Source organism: Mustela erminea, chromosome 2, assembly GCF_009829155.1.
Source record: "Mustela erminea isolate mMusErm1 chromosome 2, mMusErm1.Pri, whole genome shotgun sequence".
NCBI classification, from domain to species: Eukaryota; Metazoa; Chordata; class Mammalia; order Carnivora; family Mustelidae; genus Mustela; species Mustela erminea.
In genome coordinates, this window is record NC_045615.1 from 58,620,642 (window position 1) to 58,639,943 (window position 19,302).

General features: G+C 36.4%; 1 protein-coding gene and 1 long non-coding RNA gene across 4 annotated transcripts in view; one reads left to right on the plus strand and one right to left on the minus strand.

Moving 5' to 3' along the window:
* The window catches only part of LOC116584527, a 53,653-nt gene extending 41,590 nt beyond the window's left edge, over window positions 1–12,063 (plus strand). The window contains exon 3 of the long non-coding RNA XR_004283220.1: window positions 11,994–12,063. This is a non-coding gene — a long non-coding RNA (uncharacterized LOC116584527). The remainder of the gene's footprint in view (window positions 1–11,993) is intronic.
* The window catches only part of EMCN (endomucin), a 135,253-nt gene that overhangs the window by 66,489 nt on the left and 49,462 nt on the right, over window positions 1–19,302 (minus strand). For all 3 annotated transcript variants that reach the window (XM_032333003.1, XM_032333002.1, XM_032333004.1), the window contains 2 exons: window positions 13,954–14,064; window positions 184–222 (listed from right to left, as the gene is read on the minus strand). In XM_032333003.1, the coding sequence (XP_032188894.1) occupies window positions 184–222; window positions 13,954–14,064 (150 nt within the window). The remainder of the gene's footprint in view (window positions 1–183; window positions 223–13,953; window positions 14,065–19,302) is intronic.

The window sequence follows — 19,302 nt, forward strand, 5'->3', positions numbered from 1 at the left end:
TATGGTCTGGTCTGCACTTTTTTTTTTTTTTTTTTTTGAATGCAAGTTCTCCTAAACATTTTAGTTGCTATGTAATCTTTTCCCTTGTACTATTTTTCCATGCTCCTACACTGACTGATCTTCTTTATCTCATTTTGGGGATTTTACTCATGAATATTCTCAGAGAGAAAATAAATAACTTACCTGGTGTTCCTGCTGTTTTGATTGAACTCTGATTCTCAGCTTCAGAGGAAATAAAAGAAAAAACAATCACTGAAAGTAGTTATTGAATATCAGATTTACTCTCCCAATTGTTATGGGTGGTAAATGGGTATAGATCCTACTTCATTTTTAATTTATTTTTCTTTAAATCATAAAATCACACAGACTTCATGGTTAGAAAAACCTCAGAGCATGGGTCCAATTTTTTCTTAAAAGAGCCAAATAGTAAGTATTTTAGGTTTTGTGGGTCTTTTTTTTTTTTTTTAAGATTTTATTTATTTATTTGACAGACAGAGATCACAAGTAGACAGAGGCAGGCAGAGAGGAAGGGAAGCCAGCTTCCTGTTGAGCAGAGAGCCCGATGCAGGGCTCGATCCCAGGATCCTGGGATCATGACCTGAGCTGAAGGCAGAGGCTTTAACCCACTGAGCCACCCAGGAATCCCTAGGCTGTGTGAGTCTTAAGTCTCTCTTGTAACTATTCAACTTTGCCATTGTACTATGAATGCAGCCATACACATAATACTTAAAGAGTAAGTACTGCTGTATTCCAAAGAAACTTTACATAGAAAAGTAGGTGGGGTGCTAGATTGGGTCTGTAGGCCATAGTTTGCTGAATCCTGTTTTAGAGCATCTGGTCCAACTTTACATCCTCAATAAACCAGGATATTGCAGACAACTACCTAACTTTGGGGAGGGCTTCATGAGTGACACTGCCGTGTGTCATATTCTCACTAAGATATGACAGATCTCTTGACTTGAGGAAGTTTCCGGAAGGTTCAGACAGATACCTCTCAAACTTAGGGAAAATAGAATATATTTCAGATGATCTTTCTACCATAAAATTACTTGAGAAGATTATAATGAAAAGATCACTTTAACAACTTTGCAAAAATGCACCATGAACAAAATCTGTCATGTGAAAAATACAGAAAATGATTTTAAAATAAAGAGAAGCCCATTAATGATAGTTTGAAATATCCATTTGCTGGTGCACCTGGGTGGTTCAGTTAGGGTTAAGTATCTGACTCTTGATTTCAGCGCAGGTCATGATCTCAGAGTAGTGAGATCGAGCCCTGGGTCGTGCTCTATGCTGCTTAACATTCTCTATCTCCCTCTGCCCCTGCTCTCTCTCTCCCTCTCAAGAAAAGAAAAGAAAGAAAGAAAAAAAAGAATCCATGCCTCTCTTGTGTGTTCACTTGACTGTCAAGTTCACTTGACTGTCGGCGTCTGAAACTAAACATGCTTAAAACTGAAGTCCTGACTGGTATCCTTAAATCTGCCTTTTTCCACGCTTTCTTGGTTCAATGTGTGGTACCATTGTCTCCAGCTGCACAAGCCAAAGAACAGTGGCCTTTCTTGATGTTCCTATTTTTTCACCCCATGGGCTCTAGCTTCAAAATATATTCCAAACATACTATTTAATTGGTTGTTCATCTAGCACCCTCCTCTTTCCCTGCAATGGCCACCTGGAAAAATCTATTTAAATTTAAACTTCACTGCTCTAATGGCTCCCTATACCTCTTACTATGGCTGCTAAGTCCCTACATGACATGGCCTCTGTCTTGCTCAGTTCATTTCCAACCATTCAGCCCCATTTCACCTTGTTTGGTAGATAACCTTATGGGGCTCTTCTTGCCTCAGGCTTCTCTGCTGGCTCTTCCCTCTGCCTTGGTGTTCTCTCAGGCTACACGCTGGCTTCCTTCTATCTTTTGTAACTCTGTTCAGATGTCACCACTTAAAGAGGTCTTCTCTAACCCTCTCACCTAAAGTCGTCTCCTTATTTCTCTTCAAACTACTCTACCATGGGGCTTCATTTGCTCAACAGTGTTTTGTTATTACAGTGCCAATTATTTGTTTTTTTCTAAAATGTGTTTGTTGTCAGTGACATTTAATTTTTTTTTTTTAAAGATTTTATTTATTTATTTGACAGAGAGAGATCACAAGTAGGCAGAGAGGCAGGCAGAGAGAGAGAGGAGGAAGCAGGCTCCCTGCTGAGCAGAGAGCCCGATGCGGGACTCGATCCCAGGACCCTGAGATCATGACCTGAGCCGAAGGCAGTGGCTTAACCCACTGAGCCACCCAGGCACCCCGACATTTAATTTTTTTAAATGTGTTTGTTGTCAGTGGAATATAAATCCAGGAGGACAGATATTACTTGTTTTATTCAGAGCCACGATTCTAGTACCTACCTCCAGGTCTCTAGTAAAAATGTGGGATGAATAAGTGAGAATACAAAACAAAAATAATAATAAACAAGACAAATTCTGCTTATTCGAATTCAATTTTTAAGGAAAAAAGGAATGATTTATTTAAAATTTGCTAGTTGGATAATGATAGCTACCATTTTTAAAGGAAACTCTTAAGATTAGTTCCATATATTATTTGCTGGTGTCTGCAAAGGAGACATCATTGCATTCTGCAGATCTACAAATATTAGCTGAGAAAAGTGAAACTACTTTCTCAAGATGGGGACAATGATTATAAATCAGGTCTGGTCATTTTAATGTCTTTCCTCTTCTAAAAAAGATGGATTTTCTATCCAATAAACCACTCTGCATAGAAAGCCTATGTAATTAATTTCTATTTTGATAAGGGTTAAAATACTTTTGAAAATGATATAATGCTGAGTTTGGAAGACACACTTAAAATATTTATCAGCTGCTAAAGGATTAGGATACAAAGAAAATCAAAACCCTTTGTTCCTCTTGCTATTAATATCAGGTCATAACCTTTCTTGCTGATAGACTTCATTAAGAGTGAAAAAATTTGAAGCTTATATCAGACAGAACTTTCTGACTATTCTTTGAGTTTTTTTAAAATCAGCCTTCAGAAATGTATAATAATTTTAGAGAGATATGTCATTTAAAGAAAAACAACGGTGCTGTAAGGTTTAGATGAACCTTAAAAAAATAATAATATATACCAATTCATAACCCTACATAGTACATTTTGTATTAAGTGTACTGAGAAATCCAGACATTTATATGATAATGTATACATTGTTATTCTGAAGACAAAATTCTGCTCAAATTTTAAATATTTAATCAAAACTGGAATATATGCTTTTTTACGGTCTGAAATCAAAGAGATACTATATTGAAGACAATAAAGTGTTTTCATATAGCACTTCAAATTTGGACTCAGTTCTGTTGATATAAAAGCTTACTAAAGATGAATGCTATGGAACATAATTTGAGTGTGAATTAATGAAATGTGAAGTCATTTGCAGTTATTCCTCAGGTTTACTTATAATTTTCATAATGCACATGTTTTGAGAAAAGTTCAAACTCTGATCTGTAGTGAAATGAGTAAAGATAGCAAATGAATATACGGCATTCTGTTAAGCTATTCTCAAACTTAGATACTTAGTAAAGACCAAAACCTTAGTCAGGTGGTTGGTGACTTAAAATCTGTGAGTCGAGTTTGATTTAAAATATGATATGGAAGTCTTATGAAATGGAAATGAACTTCAAAATGTCTAAACTTTCATTCACCTTAATCCAAAGCTAAACTTTACTCAATTAGCTTTTAAAACAGAAAGCTTTTAAAACAGCAATACGACAAATAATTTTGATAATAGGATTTACTTAAAAGATCTTACAAAGTATATTGTGTTTCTAGCTATAAATGCATATATGACTGTGTAGAGTTATCTATAGAAAATGCATTAACAGGCAAGGAGAAAGAATATACATATGGCTATTCCCATATATATTCCATATATAATTCTTTATTGATTTGCCTAAAAATAATTTCCTGTGAAAATTCAATCTTCTTTTTTTTTTTTTTTTAAGACTTTATTTATCTGTCAGAACTGCACAAGCAGGGGGAGCAGCAGGCAGAAAAAGAAGCAGGCTTCCCACTGAGCAAGGAGCCCGACACTGGACTTGATCCCAGGACTCCAGGATCATGACCCGAGCTGAAAGCAGACACTTAACCAACTGAGCCACCCAGGCATCCCTCAGGTTTTCCTTATCATTCACATGTATACCACATTGGCTGACTCATTATAACTGTCTGAGAGTTGGCTGACCCTCAACAGCATAGGTTTGAACTGTGTGCTCCCACTTAAACATGGATTTTTTCGATATATTACTGTACTATAAAGGTATTTTCTCTTCCTTATGATTTTCTTAATAACATTTTCTCTTCTCTAGCTTACTTTATTGTCAGGATACAGTATGTGATGCATACGACACAGAAACATGTTATTTGTTTATGTTACTGGTAAGGTCAACAGAAAGCTAATAGTAATTAACGTTTTGGGAAGTCCAAAATTCTATGTGTATTTTCTACTATTCAGGGGGTCAGCGCCACTAATACCCATGTTGGTCAAGGGTCAACGTATATTTCTGGTTTGGCTAAACTGTGACTTGTGTGTGACTAAGATTGTGTTACCCTGATAATTCCTCTTGTATCTGCCCACATGAAATGATACAAATGAATTAAATATCACATAAGAAATGTTCTGACAAGTTCCCAAATAAGTGGCATAGGTAAATGGTGCAATTCACAAAAGAAATAATGAGGCAGAATGATCTGGTAAATGACTGTTTCCCAAAGGCTGAGGTGCATAGCATTGTATGAGAGGTTCCATATGGCAGTACTGGAAAGTGACATTAAATAAGATTGAAACATTCAGCGAGAACGTTATTTGCTTTTCAGCCTTCGTTCAGTTTATTTGGTTATTTCAATGAAGAACTTTCAAAATCACAATTTAAAGCAAATGTGTCATTAATATCTAATGTGCTTATCTTGATTTATTTTTTAAACAAGAATGAACAAGCCTCAAACTAAATGCCTTTGGCAAGCAACAAAATCTAGCTATAATTTAATTATATTTTGTTTATATCAGTGATTTTATAGCTCCTGTTGATGCCTGGTGAAACAGTTTTTCATTTATGATGGTTTTCTTTTCAAGCAAATTTAAGAATAAAAAGTGCATCAGTTGAAAGAAAGCACTAAATAAATAATAGTGCCGATGATTTACGTATCTCGTGACACTCATAAAGTTGTGGGAAATACTGAGGCAAAATCTTGTAGAGGCCTTTGATGGATGTGTATAATTGGAAGAAGCAGTTGGAGGAAAGAAGAGGGGAAGAAAGAATAGGATCATGCAAACGAGGAGGGCAGGATGAGCAAAACCACAGTCAAGAATAAATCTGACCTGGTGGGCGGCAGCAAGAGAATCACCTTTCTTAGAATCACAGGCTTATGTTCAGGGAGCCAGCCAGTCAGCCAATTTGTGTTACAATTATTGAACACTTACTTGCCAAGCATATGATACACCCAATTAAAAGCAAGTTGTTTTTCTACTACCTTTAGATACTTTATGTAAAATAGTTGTAATGAGAACAAGTGAAGAGTTTATAGGGCTCGTGGCAAGAAAAACAGCATTTGAATTTCATCCTTTTAGTTTAACTCTAGCCAAGTCATTTAGTCTTTCTGAACTGGTTTCCTTGTTTGTGAAACTGATGTCAAATACCAACCTTGCCTGGCTTGTATGAGGATTGTTATTAATAATATAATAGCTAATGTTTGTTGTGTTTACTTGCCAGACACAGTTCTAAGCTTTGTCTACTTTATCTCTTTTGCTCTTTTTTAAGATTTTATTTATTTATTTGACAGAGAGAGAGAACACAAGTAGAGGGAGTGGCAGGCAGAGGGAGAGGGAGAAGTAGGCTCTCTGCTGAGTAGGGAGCCTGATGCAGGGCTGGATCCCAGGACCTTGGGATCATGACCTGATTTGAAGGCAGACACTCAACCAACTGAGCCACCCAGGTGCCCCATCTCTTTTATTCCTAACAATAATCCCATAAGGTTATAATCTTTTTTTTTTTTTTTTTTTTTTTTTTTTTTTATTTCCAGCATAACAGTATTCATTATTTTTGCATCACACCCCGTGCTCCATGCAATCTGTGCCCTCTATAATACCCACCACCTGGTACCCCAACCTCCCACCCCCCGTCCCTTCAAAACCCTCAGATTGTTTTTCAGAGTCCATAGTCTCTCATGGTTCACCTCCCCTTCCAATTTCCCCCAACTCCCTTCTCCACTCTAAGTCCCCATGTCCTCCATGCTATTTGTTATGCTCCACAAATAAGTGAAACCATATGATAATTGACTCTCTCTGCTTGACTTATTTCACTCAGCATAATCTCTTCCAGTCCCGTCCATGTTGCTACAAAAGTTGGGTATTCATCCTTTCTGATGGAGGCATAATACTCTATCCCCAGGGGTACTGGTCTGTGAATCACCAGGTTTACACACTTCATAGCACTCACCAAAGCACATACCCTCCCCAATGTCCATAATCCCACCCCCTTCTCCCAAACCCCCTCCCCCCAGCAACCCTCAGTTTGTTTTGTGAGATTAAAAGTCACTTATGGTTTGTCTCCCTCCCAATCCCATCTTGTTTCCTTTATTCTTCTCCTACCCACTTAAGCCCCCATGTTGCATCACCACTTCCTCATATCAAGGAGATCATATGATAGTTGTCTTTCTCTGCTTGACTTATTTCGCTAAGCATGATACGCTCTAGTTCCATCCATGTTGTTGCAAATGGCAAGATTTCATTTCTTTTGATGGCTGCATAGTATTCCATTGTGTATATATACCACATCTTCTTGATCCATTCATCTGTTGATGGACATCTAGGTTCTTTCCATAGTTTGGCTATTGTGGACATTGCTGCTATAAACATTCGGGTGCACGTGCCCCTTTGGATCACTACGTTTGTATCCTTAGGGTAAATACCCAATAGTGCAATTGCTGGGTCATAGGGCAGTTCTATTTTCAATAAGGTTATAATCTTATAGTTTTTTTTTACAGATGAGGGAACTGAGGCCCGGAGAAGTTAAGTAGCTTACCAAAGGCCATGGGACAAATAAATGGTTGTGCTATTATTTGAACCTAAGCAATCTTGCTTCAGAATCATGCTTCATAGTCAACAAGCCAACTTCCTCTTGGTGTGATTGAAGTGCCTAATTTTTATTTCAAGAAGGCAGTGTGCCTTCTACTGGGTATTTACCCTATAAATACAAATGTAGTGATCCAAAGGTGCACATGCACCTGAATGTTTATAGTAGCAATGTCCACAAAAACCGAACTATGGAAAGAGCCTAGATGTCCATCAACAGATGACTAGGTAAAGAGGATGTGGTCTATATGTACAATGGAATACTATGCAGCCATCAAAAGAAATGAAATCTAGCCATATGCAATGACATGGATGGAACTAGAGGGTATTATGCTGAGTGAAATAAGTCAATCAGAGAAAGACAATTATCATATAATCTCCCTGATATGAAGAATTTGAGAAACAAGACAGAGGATCATAGGGGAAGGGAGGGAAAAATAAAACAAGACAAAACCAGAGAGGGAGACAAACCAAAAGAAACTCTTAATCTCAGGAAACAAACTGAAGGTTGCTGGAGGGGAGAGGGCTGGGAGGAGTGGGGTGGTTGGGTGATGGACATTGGGGAGGGTATGTGCTATGGTGAACACTGTGAATTGTGTAAGACTGATGAATCACAGACCTGTATCCCTGAAACAAATAATACATTAAATATTAATTTTTAAAAAAAAGGCTGTGGGCTTTAAAAAGCAAGGCTTAGGCATAAGCTGTTCTCATGTTTAGCCACCAGTGTATCTAAAATATCTATTTGGTTATTGTACAGTTATCTGTGCTTTTCATGTAAAAATAAATTCCATACTGTACTTGAATAAATTATGCAAGAAGAATATATATTTGATAAATGAGTTACTATATATAAATGTTATTAACTCTTACTTAATAACCTACTGATGACTTATAGATATTACTCATTTCCACTTGACAAAAGCCAAGCTTTCCCTTCAGATTTTAAGTCAGGAATATTATATATGCTGATGTAGCAAAAAATCGGGCTGGGCAAAACCCTTAGAGGTATTCCCTCCAAATCCTTGCTCAGTAAAGTAATGTATCGGCATAGCGCCCATTTCAATGTGCCTTCTACCTATCATCTTATTCCACTTTCTTTCCTCAGCCAAGTGAGAATTCACTGGAGAGAAAAAGAGCCATCATCCTCCCTTCCCACCTGCCTCTGACCATGTGTACCACGCCTGCTTTCAAATCTGGTGACAGCTACCTGAATCATTAAATCACCAGCAAGAAAATCACCCATTTGCCCTCTCCTCTCCATCTTCCTCTTTTCTCTTCTGTCCTCAGAAACCAACAGGATGTGCTGGCATGGGAAATAAACAAAAAGAGTCAGAGAGGGCGCCACATTTTCAAGCCCTTAGCAGAAATAAAGAACTCAGGAAGAGGGCAAGTTTTGTACTTGTACAACAGAGCTTTACATGTGATCCCGCCATTGGGTAGCTGTTGGGGAGTAGGGACTGTTGTGATTGACATTTCCTTTGAATCCCCCCTCAATGCCCAACAAGGTACCCCTGCAGATAGACAATGACAAATGCATGGACAACAGAATCTAGGTGTGACAAAGGTAGTTCAAGATCTGATCTGGGTACCTGGGTGGCTCAGTTGGTTAAGTGATTGCATTTGGCTCAGGTCATAATCCTGGAGTCCTAGGACTGAGTCCCACATTGGGCTCCCAGAGCAGCAGGGAGTCTGCTTCTCCTTCTGACCTTCCCCCCGCTCTCTCTCTCTCTCTCTCTCTCAAAAATAAATAAATAAATAAATAAATAAATAAATAAAATCTTTAAGAAAAAAAAGATCTTCTCCAGAGTAGGTTAAATGGAGATTCCCTGTCCCTAAAACATGTGTACCCAGAACCTGTAAATATGACCTTAATGGAATGGATCTTTGTTGTTGTAATGAAGTTAAGAATCTTGGTAATTCCAGGCATCTGTGTAAGAACAGAATGCACATTGCTGCTATAAACATTGGGGTACTGGATGTGGTGCAAAAACAATGAATACTGTTACGCAAAAAAGAAATTAAAAAAAAAACAAAAAAGAACAGAATGCACAGACAGAAGAAGAGACACAGAGGGGAAGTCCATGGAAGACAAAGAGAAAAAGGTCATGTAAAGGCAGAGTCTGAGATTATAGGGGTGCATCTCCAAGCCAAGGAATGCAAAAGATTGCTGGCTATTCCCAGAAGCAAAGAGGCATTCCAGGCACACAGATGCCCTCCAAAAGCCTTGAAGTGAATACACTAATCTATTAATTCATTCAATAGGCCCTCATTTATTTAACTGTAAAGTCATCTTAAAAGTTCTAGGATTCTGGGAACATGGCTTCTCCAGGCAGAATAAAATAGTTAAACAGAAATACCCAGAAATGTAAGAGAATGGAAAATGAAGGGCACCTGGGTGGAACAGTCAGTTAGGTGTCCGGCTCTTGGTTTTTTGGCTTGGGTCATGATCTCAGTGTCTTGGGATCGAGCCGCAAGTCAGGCCCCATGCTTAGCATGGAGTCTACTTGAGATTCTCTCTCTCCCTCTCCTTCTAGTCCTCCACCCTGTGCTCTCTCTCTCTCTCTAAAATAAATAAATAGATATTTAAAAAAGATAATGGGAAATGATTAGAGAGAAATGCTTTGAGGACATGCTTGCTTTTGATCTATACCCTTCCTTTCTAGGGAGTAAAGCAATAAACCTCATTAACTCTACTCTAAATCAAATCTGCATTTGAGATGAAATACCCACAACACTTTTAGTCACTATTCAAGGGCCCATTGCCATGTGTTTAAGGGAGAGATGAAGATTCAGCTGTTCAACCTTCCCCACGATCACTTTGTTTTCTTTCTGTCTCTCTGTCTTGGCTTCGCTACTTCTGAATGCTTATGTGTGTGTTGGGTGGAGATGGAAAGGGAACATTGCTCTACTAACCGGGAATCTGGGTTAGTTCCTGGTTTCATCGGGCACAAATGGAAATGTGTGCCAAGTCATTATATCAAGTGGATTCCATACTAAGAAGCATGAACCTTAAGGAACCAGAGAGATCCAGGAAGGAATGGCTATACCAGAATAGGAGTTTTATAACAACATATCTGAAGGACTTAGTATAGAACTGGTTAATCAAATGGCAAGTGCAAAGGGTAGCAGTAAATACTCTTATTGCATTATCTTGCTTTCTGGGGTGCCTTAATTTCAAGAAATGTCTTTGTGGGTGTGTTTAAAAAAAAAAAAAACTACTTAGAAGAAAGCCACTTCAAACTGTATTTAGAAGCTAAATAAATACAATAGTCCCCAGAACACAGATGCAGTGGGCATTTTAATACATAAATCAAAGAAAAATTAGGAGTCCTAATTGACTCCTGGGGCTGACCACACATTTCTGTATAAGTGCTAATTTTAATAAACCATGGTCCCTGAATAACATTCCTAATCAGTCACTTAGTGAGTGGGTATTAGTGCAGAATGCAAATTATTTGAGTTTAACCTTCAACTGCTATACATGCTTCAGTTGCATATTTACTTTAACTTTGTTTATAAGCAGGACAATCATGGTATGAAATGGATAGGGTTTTAGTCTGCTAAAGATGCCTTTCAAACATATTTTGCCTAAAAATATTCTACTTATCAGAAACCAAAACACTCCCACAAGGAAATGTCCTACATCTGAAGGAGAAAAGACCCTGCTCTTCAAATTTCTCTATTTGGTGATCTTCTCTTTAAATAAAATCACTAGTTTACAGTTGTGAAACTGTACACTAGGTATGAAATTAGGTTCCTTCTATGTAATCTTCTTTAGGTTCTGCTCAAGAGAATTACAATAAAATATGGGGAAATGGATGCTCCATGAATGTCTCTAGATGAAAGTAGGCCTAGAACATCAGCAGTTCCCATCTGCCATCTCCTTCTACTCTAAATGTCTCCCAAGAAAAGACCTGGGGACTGGAAGTCATTGATAGCTCCTCCTTACTGAGGACTGTGGATATGCCAAGAATGCCTCTGTTGTTTATAATGGACGGTATACGATAAGGCTGTTATGGCAGATGACTAGCTTTTCTAGTCAGGATATATTTGGACTAAAAGTACTGAGTACTTCATATCATTAAGGTCAGGATTTAGGAAGTGCTTATAGTGATGATATGCATAGCTGGAGCTAGAAAGTTGTCTGTGCTCAGGGGATCTCTAGGCCCTACTGCTCTCTCTCTCATGAATAGCTTCATCTTGCTCATGGGATCTCTTCATCTCCTCGCATTCATTCTCTCCATTCTTCCCATCAATTTTACTTCCTCCTAACATCTGTTCGCTCGTGCCACAAGTATGCCCAGGAGTCACCATGGCTGTCTCAGACTCATTCTACTGAAACCTTGCTGCTTCGGGTTTCACAGCTAATCACCCTTTTGTTTGTTTGGGTTTCCTAATTCATATTACACAGAAAGGAAATTTGATTGGCCTAGCTTAATCTCTTTCTTTTTGTTTTTAAACCAAGCTTTATAAAGAAATTCACAACAAAATGTACTCATTTTAAGTACACAAGTCAATAATTTTTGGTAAATTTATAGAATTGTACAACCATCACTATAAGCCAGTTTTAGAACATTTTTAACACAAAAAACTCCAGTGACACTTGCTGCAGTTAATCCCTGGTTCCACCTCCAGCTTTAGGCAACTACTTATATGGTTTCTATCCCTATTAGAATGTCCCTTCAGGATATTTCATTTAAATGGAATCATAAAATATGTGATGTTTTGTCAAAGTCTTCTTTCACTGAGCATTGGTTTTGGGCTTCATAGTGTTATAACCTGGATCACTAATTTGTCCCTTTAAATTGCTGAATAGTAGTCCATTGTAAGGGTAACCTATGTTTTATAATATTCCAAATCCATTTCAGATGGAAAATCCCATGGAATATTCCACCTCAACAGTGAATGGGCATTTGGATTGTTCCCAGTGTGACTCCAATGAATAACGTTACTGTGAATATCATTTCAAAAACACCTGTCTTGATTACTATAGCTTTAAAGTAAGTTTTGAAATTGGCTTATGCAAGTCTTCTAACTTTGTTCTCCTTTGACAAAACTGTCTTGACTATTTGAGTTTTTTTTCATTTTCATGTATTATTTAGGATCAGCTTATCAATTTCTAATGATTTGTTATGATTCTGTGACACTGATAGGGATTCAATTTAATATATAAATCAATTATTTATCAACTTGGGGAGAATTGCCATCTTAAAATATTGAGTCTTTCAATCCATGAATATGTAGTGTCTCTCCATTTATTGAGATATTTAATGTCCCACAGAAATATTTTGTAGTTCTGTATGCAAATCTTATCATTTGACTATTAATATCTTCCTAAGTATTTTATCCTTTCTAATACTTTTGTAGATATCACTATTCATTTAATTTTATTTTTGGATTGTCATTGTTAATATACAGAAATATGATTTATTTTTTAATATCATATAGCTTGTGATAGGAAATACTCTATTAGTTCTACAGTTTTACTGTTGATTTTTTAATTTCCTGCATAAAGATGTAGTCTGCTAAGGAAAACTATTCTGTTTTTTCATTTCTGCATGAATGAATCTCTCTATTTACCTACTACCTCTCATCACCTTCTTGTACTATCTAGAACCTTCGGTTATAATTTTGAATAGAAGTGGTGAGAATGGACATCTTTGCTGTGTTCAAGATCTTAAGAGGAGGAAAGCATGAAATATTTAACTGTTAAGAATGATGCTTACCATACATTTTTCATAGATGTCCTTTTCAATTTGAGTAAGTTACATTTTATTTCTAGTTTATTGAGATTTATAAGTAAAAGTGGGTGTTAAATTTTGTCAAATGCTTTTTCTGCATCTACTGATTTTACTAATATAGTGCATTGCTGTCCTTGATTTTAATTTATTAAAACAGTCATACATTTCTGGATAAATTTCACTTGTTTATTTTTCTGTCCCTTTTTTATATGTTGTAAAAGTTAGTTTGGTAAGGATAGTTGCATCAATGTTCACGAAGGATATTGGTTTATAGTTTTCTTTACTTGCTTTTTCTTTTCATTTTTTTCCTAGCTTTGGTACCCAGATAATGTTGGTCTCAAATAATGACTTGTGTGGTTTTCCCTCCTCCTCTTCCTGAAAGGGTTTGAGAAGAACTGGTATCATTTCTTTTGAAAATATGTAGAGAATATATAGAATTCATAATTGAAGCCATCCTGCTGGAAATTTTCTTCGTGGGACCATTAAAAATTTCTAATGCAATGTAATATCTTGATTATTTTTATATCTTTTTAGACTACCTATCTTCCTGAGTCAGTTTAAGCATTTGTTTCTTTCTAAGAATTTTCCCACTTCGGGGTGCCTGGGTGGCTCAGTGGGTTAAAGCCTCTGCCTTCAGCTTAGGTCATGATCCCAAGGTCCTGGGATCAAGCCGACACCAGGCTCTCTGCTCGGTGGGGAGCCTGCTTTCGCTTATCTCTCTGCCTGCCTCTCTGCCTACTTGTGATCTCTGTCTGCCAAATAAATAAATCTTAAAACAAAAAAAGAGAATTCTCCCATTTCATGAAAGTTTTCTAATTTGTTGCCAAGCTCATTTTTTGTGTTAGGTGATATCATAGATTACTGCTTGGCCCTGAATTGATCTTTCCTGGCATCCACCCGTTTGTGGCTATGGAGGGATAAAGTTTCATGGTACAAAGCTAAGTTGCCAAAAGGTTGTCCTGTTCGACAGAGACTAGAGAAGACACATTGAGCATGGTTCTTTGGAAGCTATGGGCTGGAAAACATTCCCAGTTTAATGTTATCCACCACATAAGTTAAACATTTCAGCATAACTTTTTATACTTACTCTTGTGTTGGGAACTTTGTAATGTTGAAGAAACATTTGAAAGTGGAATCTTTGTCACTGTTGCATTTGTGACAGTTACCTCAATCTTCGTGATGACACTGGTTGTGGCTCCTAATTATGTAAAAACAAAAAGTAGCCATCAGGGGTGTAACCAATAAATAGACAGTCTTATTATCTCATTAGTATTAATATTAACATCCAATTATGACTTGAATATTAGTTACTGAAAGTTTTCTGATCAAATTTTAGAAATCCAATGTTTTGATACTTACTTTTTAGTGATCCGGTTAATTTTGTTAAGAAAACAAGGCATATTTGACTCTTTTATATGTCTACTATAGTTTATCTTATTTGGGCAGATAGTAATCTTCTTAATTAAGTAATAATTGTGATCATAATTTTATATATAAGACTCAGAAAACTTAATTTCTCCATTGTCACATAACTTGTAATAGGAGAGAGCTAGGATCTGAATCTAAGCCTTTCTGATGCAAAAGTTAATTGATCACTCAGCTACCTTAGAAAGAGGGTGGTAAGGAAGTGGTAGTAGTTGAAGATGGTACCATGTTTCCATGCTGTCTTGGAAGAAATTTTCAGGTAGGGGGAATAGACAGCAGAAAAGGGATAATTGGAATTCCTTAAAATAAACTTTTAATTATACTTAGTTCATTTTTTGAGGGGGGGAGGAAAACTAACAACAAAAATAACCTGAGATTATGAAATAACACTGGAATAAGATTACTTGAAACAATTTATATTTGCACAAATATTATAAAAATGATTAATGTTTTTCACTCTTTTCGAAGTCTAATGTGGAGATCATTGGTTAGTGAAGAAAAGACAGGCATGCTGGGTACTGCATGCTTAATGTTAACTACATATGATGCTGACTGGAGATGGGAAGAAGCCAGTTTAATAGATTTCTGTCACACAATAGGCAGAAAGACTGAACTGCTGGTGTTTTCCAGAAGTGCCAATCAGCTTCCATTCTATGACAACAAGCATCTATACTGTAACGCAAATTCTTAGTGCAATTAAGAGATTGATGCCAGAGAAACTGAGAGTTTGCAAGAAGACCTCAGAGACAGTAGGTAAATATGTCTTTACACAAAAAGCCTTCAGGAATTAATATGCCAGCAAAATATAAATATAAACTCAAATGTAGGCTATAGCATTAACACTGTATATGAGAAAGAAAGAATTGAAATAAGCAAAACTTTCAATGCATCTTTTTAAAAAAGATTTTATTTATTTATTTCACAGGAGAGAGATCACAAGTAGGCAGAGAGGCAGGCACAGAGAAAGGGGGAAACAAGCTCCTTACTGAGCAGAGAGTCCGATGCAGGATTAGATCCCAGGACCCTGAAATCATGACCTGAGCCGAAGACAGACACTTCATTGACTGAGCCACCCAGGCACCCCTGCATGCATCTTAAAGTAATAAATTGAGAGAGAAATATTTGAGAAAATAAAGAAATATCTTATCATAGCAGACAGTGATGCTCATGATAACATGGAAATATAAAATATCACCCAAAAGGTAGAAGCTCAACATTTGAGGATCAAGGGACATGTAGGGATAAAGATTTTGCTTTTCAGCAGAACTCCAAGAACATACTCTTAGAAAACGTTGGAACAGGATTTCCTTTTTAGAAATTTTTGGTGGAGAATTCTTCTGCTGTGAAAACCATGGAAAAGATATCCTGATGGCCCAAAGGATTCCCTAGCATGAGACAGACTTAATGGTCTTGGACATGGAAAAGAGAATTTATATTTAAGAAAGATGTGGGAAACTGGCAGATTAGAAAAATACAAACAGAGTGGAATAATGGAATAACTGGGGATACAATGCCAAAGAGTTCCCTTCAAGAATTGCCTATTATTGATGTGGAATATACTTCACAAATGAGGGTAAAATGAGAGCTCTTAGTCAACTCAGGACAGATTGTCAATTTCACAGTGTTCTGTAGGCAATGGAAGGAATACTGAATGCTTTATATTTTTAAATATACATGCATGGTGGACCTAAAACAAACAAGGAAAGATACAGAGACAAATGTTGCCACAGCCATAAATTTTGAAATTTTACTAGTATACTGAAGTGTTTCAAATCCTAGATTCAAGAGAGAAGAAAATGGGTGATGTACATTTATTAAGATATGAAGATCCAATCTTGTATTAATGTTTTGTTTTAAAAATTTTCCCAATTGCACTTTGGGTTCACACTTAATAGATTCTGGACTCCTTCCAGGAAGTGATTGACATCTCAGAAAAATAAAACCAATCTTAAAGTTGTTCTTTTTAAACTTATGTGGTTTGCTTTCTTTCAGTTTTTGTGTCTGGCCATTTCGCCCCAGATAACACTACATATCTGCTTTGGTCTACAAGTGCAAATTGAACTATAAGCCTATAAATATAATATTATATTAGGTTTGACAAACATTATTTTTTTGAGAAATACTAATTTAAATTGTGACATCAAAATAGTATTGACTTTACTTTTAGGACTTGTGTTTTTGAAGTTCATGTCCTTTAAGTTCTTGGAACTTTGGTAAAGATAGAATGAACTGAAGACAAAATATAAGAATTTTAAAACCAGATTTGACTTGGGATAAGAAGAGTCTAATATATGAGATGCTTGGAAAACCTCATCAATACCAGAGTATGAGAGCAAAGAAGACAACTTCACTGCATCCATATTCTTAAGTGAAAACCATTGGCTGGAACTGAGCAGAATGAATGGGAGAGAAGGGCTGTTTTATAATTGCTTTGGAATTATTGATGTGAGATTCATTTTGTATATTTCATGAAATTAAATTTTTGGGAGAAAGCAATAAATGTGGGTATTATTTATATTAGGAACATAGATGTGTTTATAACAGATTGACAATTGATTTGAGAGGGTTTATGGAGTTAAATTGTGCAAGGCATGGGATTAAGCAGTTTTATTCCTTTGGAATTATGTAATTTGAATTACAGTATTGTTTTATCTAAAGCACATAAGCAAAAGCTGCTTGTGTGGTCACTTTGTCTTTAGAAATAGAATACAGGGTAAGTGACTTTTTTTTTACAAAGTTAGCATTTACTAAAGCATATGCTAAAAATACTATTACTGTGGTCTGTTAAATTGGTTTTATGTTTAAGGAAAGACATTTTGTAGTCAAATTAATTGGAGCTGCATAGATTGTAAAAAAGCTAAATGGATGTTTTTGTGATAGGATTATTAATATAAAAAGAAATGTTATTGTGTATTGTGGAACCCCAAGAGGGTAGTTTTTTTTTTTTAAGATTTTATTTATTTATTTGACAGAGTTCACAAGTAGGCAAAGAGGCAGGCAGAGAGGGAGAGAGAAGGAAGCAGGCTCACCACCAAGCAGAGAGCCAGACGTGGGGCTCGATCCCAGGACTCTGAGATCTTGACCTTCCTTTTTAAAGCAATTGTCCAAGGACTTCCATTTCCAAGGATCATTTTATGGACTAGTGCTCCATAGAAATTTTGTATCTATGGCAACATGGAATACAACTTAATTAATGTTTTGATTCCTTTCAGTGACTTCTGGGAGTAATAGTAAAGAGCCACTCATGGAAAGATTGTGAGAAGCCTAAGTACTTACTTATGCCAATGGGCTTACAGAGATGCATCAAAGCAGTGGCAAGAACTGAAAAATAATCCTTCTTAAAATTTTGTTCAGATTTTCTGATATTTTTAAAAATTTTGTTCAGATTTTCCGATCTTTTTTTTTTTTTTTTTTTTTGGAGTAAAGAGTAATACATCAGAATGTTAATAAATTCAAATGTTAAGCACAGGAGCAAAAAAAGTGAAAGGGTGTAGGCCAATCACCTGAAAAACTTAAGGAGAATTCAGAACTGTGGCTCTTCCAACTCAGATAATGAACAGGGCTACAATGGAGTTCCAGAGATCCTGAAGAAAACAAAATGGTGATGGTGGAGGACAGTCTAGGTGAAGTAGGACTATAGGTCTCACTGGGAGATACAAAGAGAAGGGAGTTTTATTTCTATGTGAATTTTGTATTTTCTTTTCCTTTTCCATATCATTTAGATAGTGGGTTAAGGTAGAATGAAGGGCCCCTTGAAATTGTGCATTTACCAATATTCTCCCTTTTGCTAGACTGACTGGGACCTGGTTATAACCCCAGGGCAAAGGAGCCAGAGCAGACTACCAAGAGCTCCCTGACACTTTGGCTTTGGCTAACAGGGTGTCTAAGTGTCTTCAGATCTATCCATTTTCTAACTCAGTTTATCAAGTCAAGTTCATATAAAAATTTGGGACTGATACCAGGCCAGGTACAAAGTTTTACCTGTATTTACAGTGACTCTTTGCTTATATACCCCAGAAATCAAGTAATTTGCAGTGGTTTGGTGACTTTAGAGGGATGTGGTGATTTGGGATTCTTTTTAAGTCCTTGTTCTTCCTTAGAGAGTTCATTAATAAGTAAATATTGACTTTCCACTTTTAAAAAAATCTATTTTAAGAGTGTTTTGGAGCCAGACCAAATACTGGTAGAGTTGTCTCCTTCATTTTCTTAGGTCTACCAATCCTATTTGTCTACATGTTTTTACACATCAGTGAATAACTGGCCACAGTGCTTATGGGGATCTTAAAAGCTTTGGGAACATTTGAGCTGTCCCTTTTGAAAACTATAGTTCATGACAACCACCATGGGCTTACTCCCACGTCAGGTAATGGGCAAAAAAGAATTGTTTGTTTGTTTTCTGGTTGTAGAATGCACATTACTTTTTAAAATTTTACTGTGAATGGCATCTAAATAACATAATAGTACCTTATTTAAGCAATTTTAAACTGCACTACTGAAGCCTTAAGGGCTCAAGTGTGGAAGCCTCAAAGACTACTTTTAGCAATAAGAGAGAGAAGCGGATAGAAGCCCACCCTGCCCACATGCACGCACCACCACCACATTGCTTCAAACAAGTAGTACTTACATATTCCATACATATATGTAATCTTATATGGAAATGTATTTTCCAATTAAAAGAATTCAGGTCACAATTGTCTTACTTTATAAGGAGGGTCATAAAATGTTAACCTTGCCATCCACATTAAAAGTAAGATGAAGAAGGCAGAATAGGAAGAAATAATGTTAGGTTTGAAATTGCAAATTGTTACTATGAATTACCAATTTTTTGCTTCTTTTGTTAAGTCACTTAGCCTCTCTGAAACCCAGTTTTTCCATTTTCAAAGAATAATTTAAAAATAAACTTTAAAAATGATAACACATTTCTTAAAATAAGAGCCAAATGCACTATTATAAAAATAGTGCATAAAAATAGTACTTTGAGAAAAATCGCAAAGCATTTGCAAGTTATGCT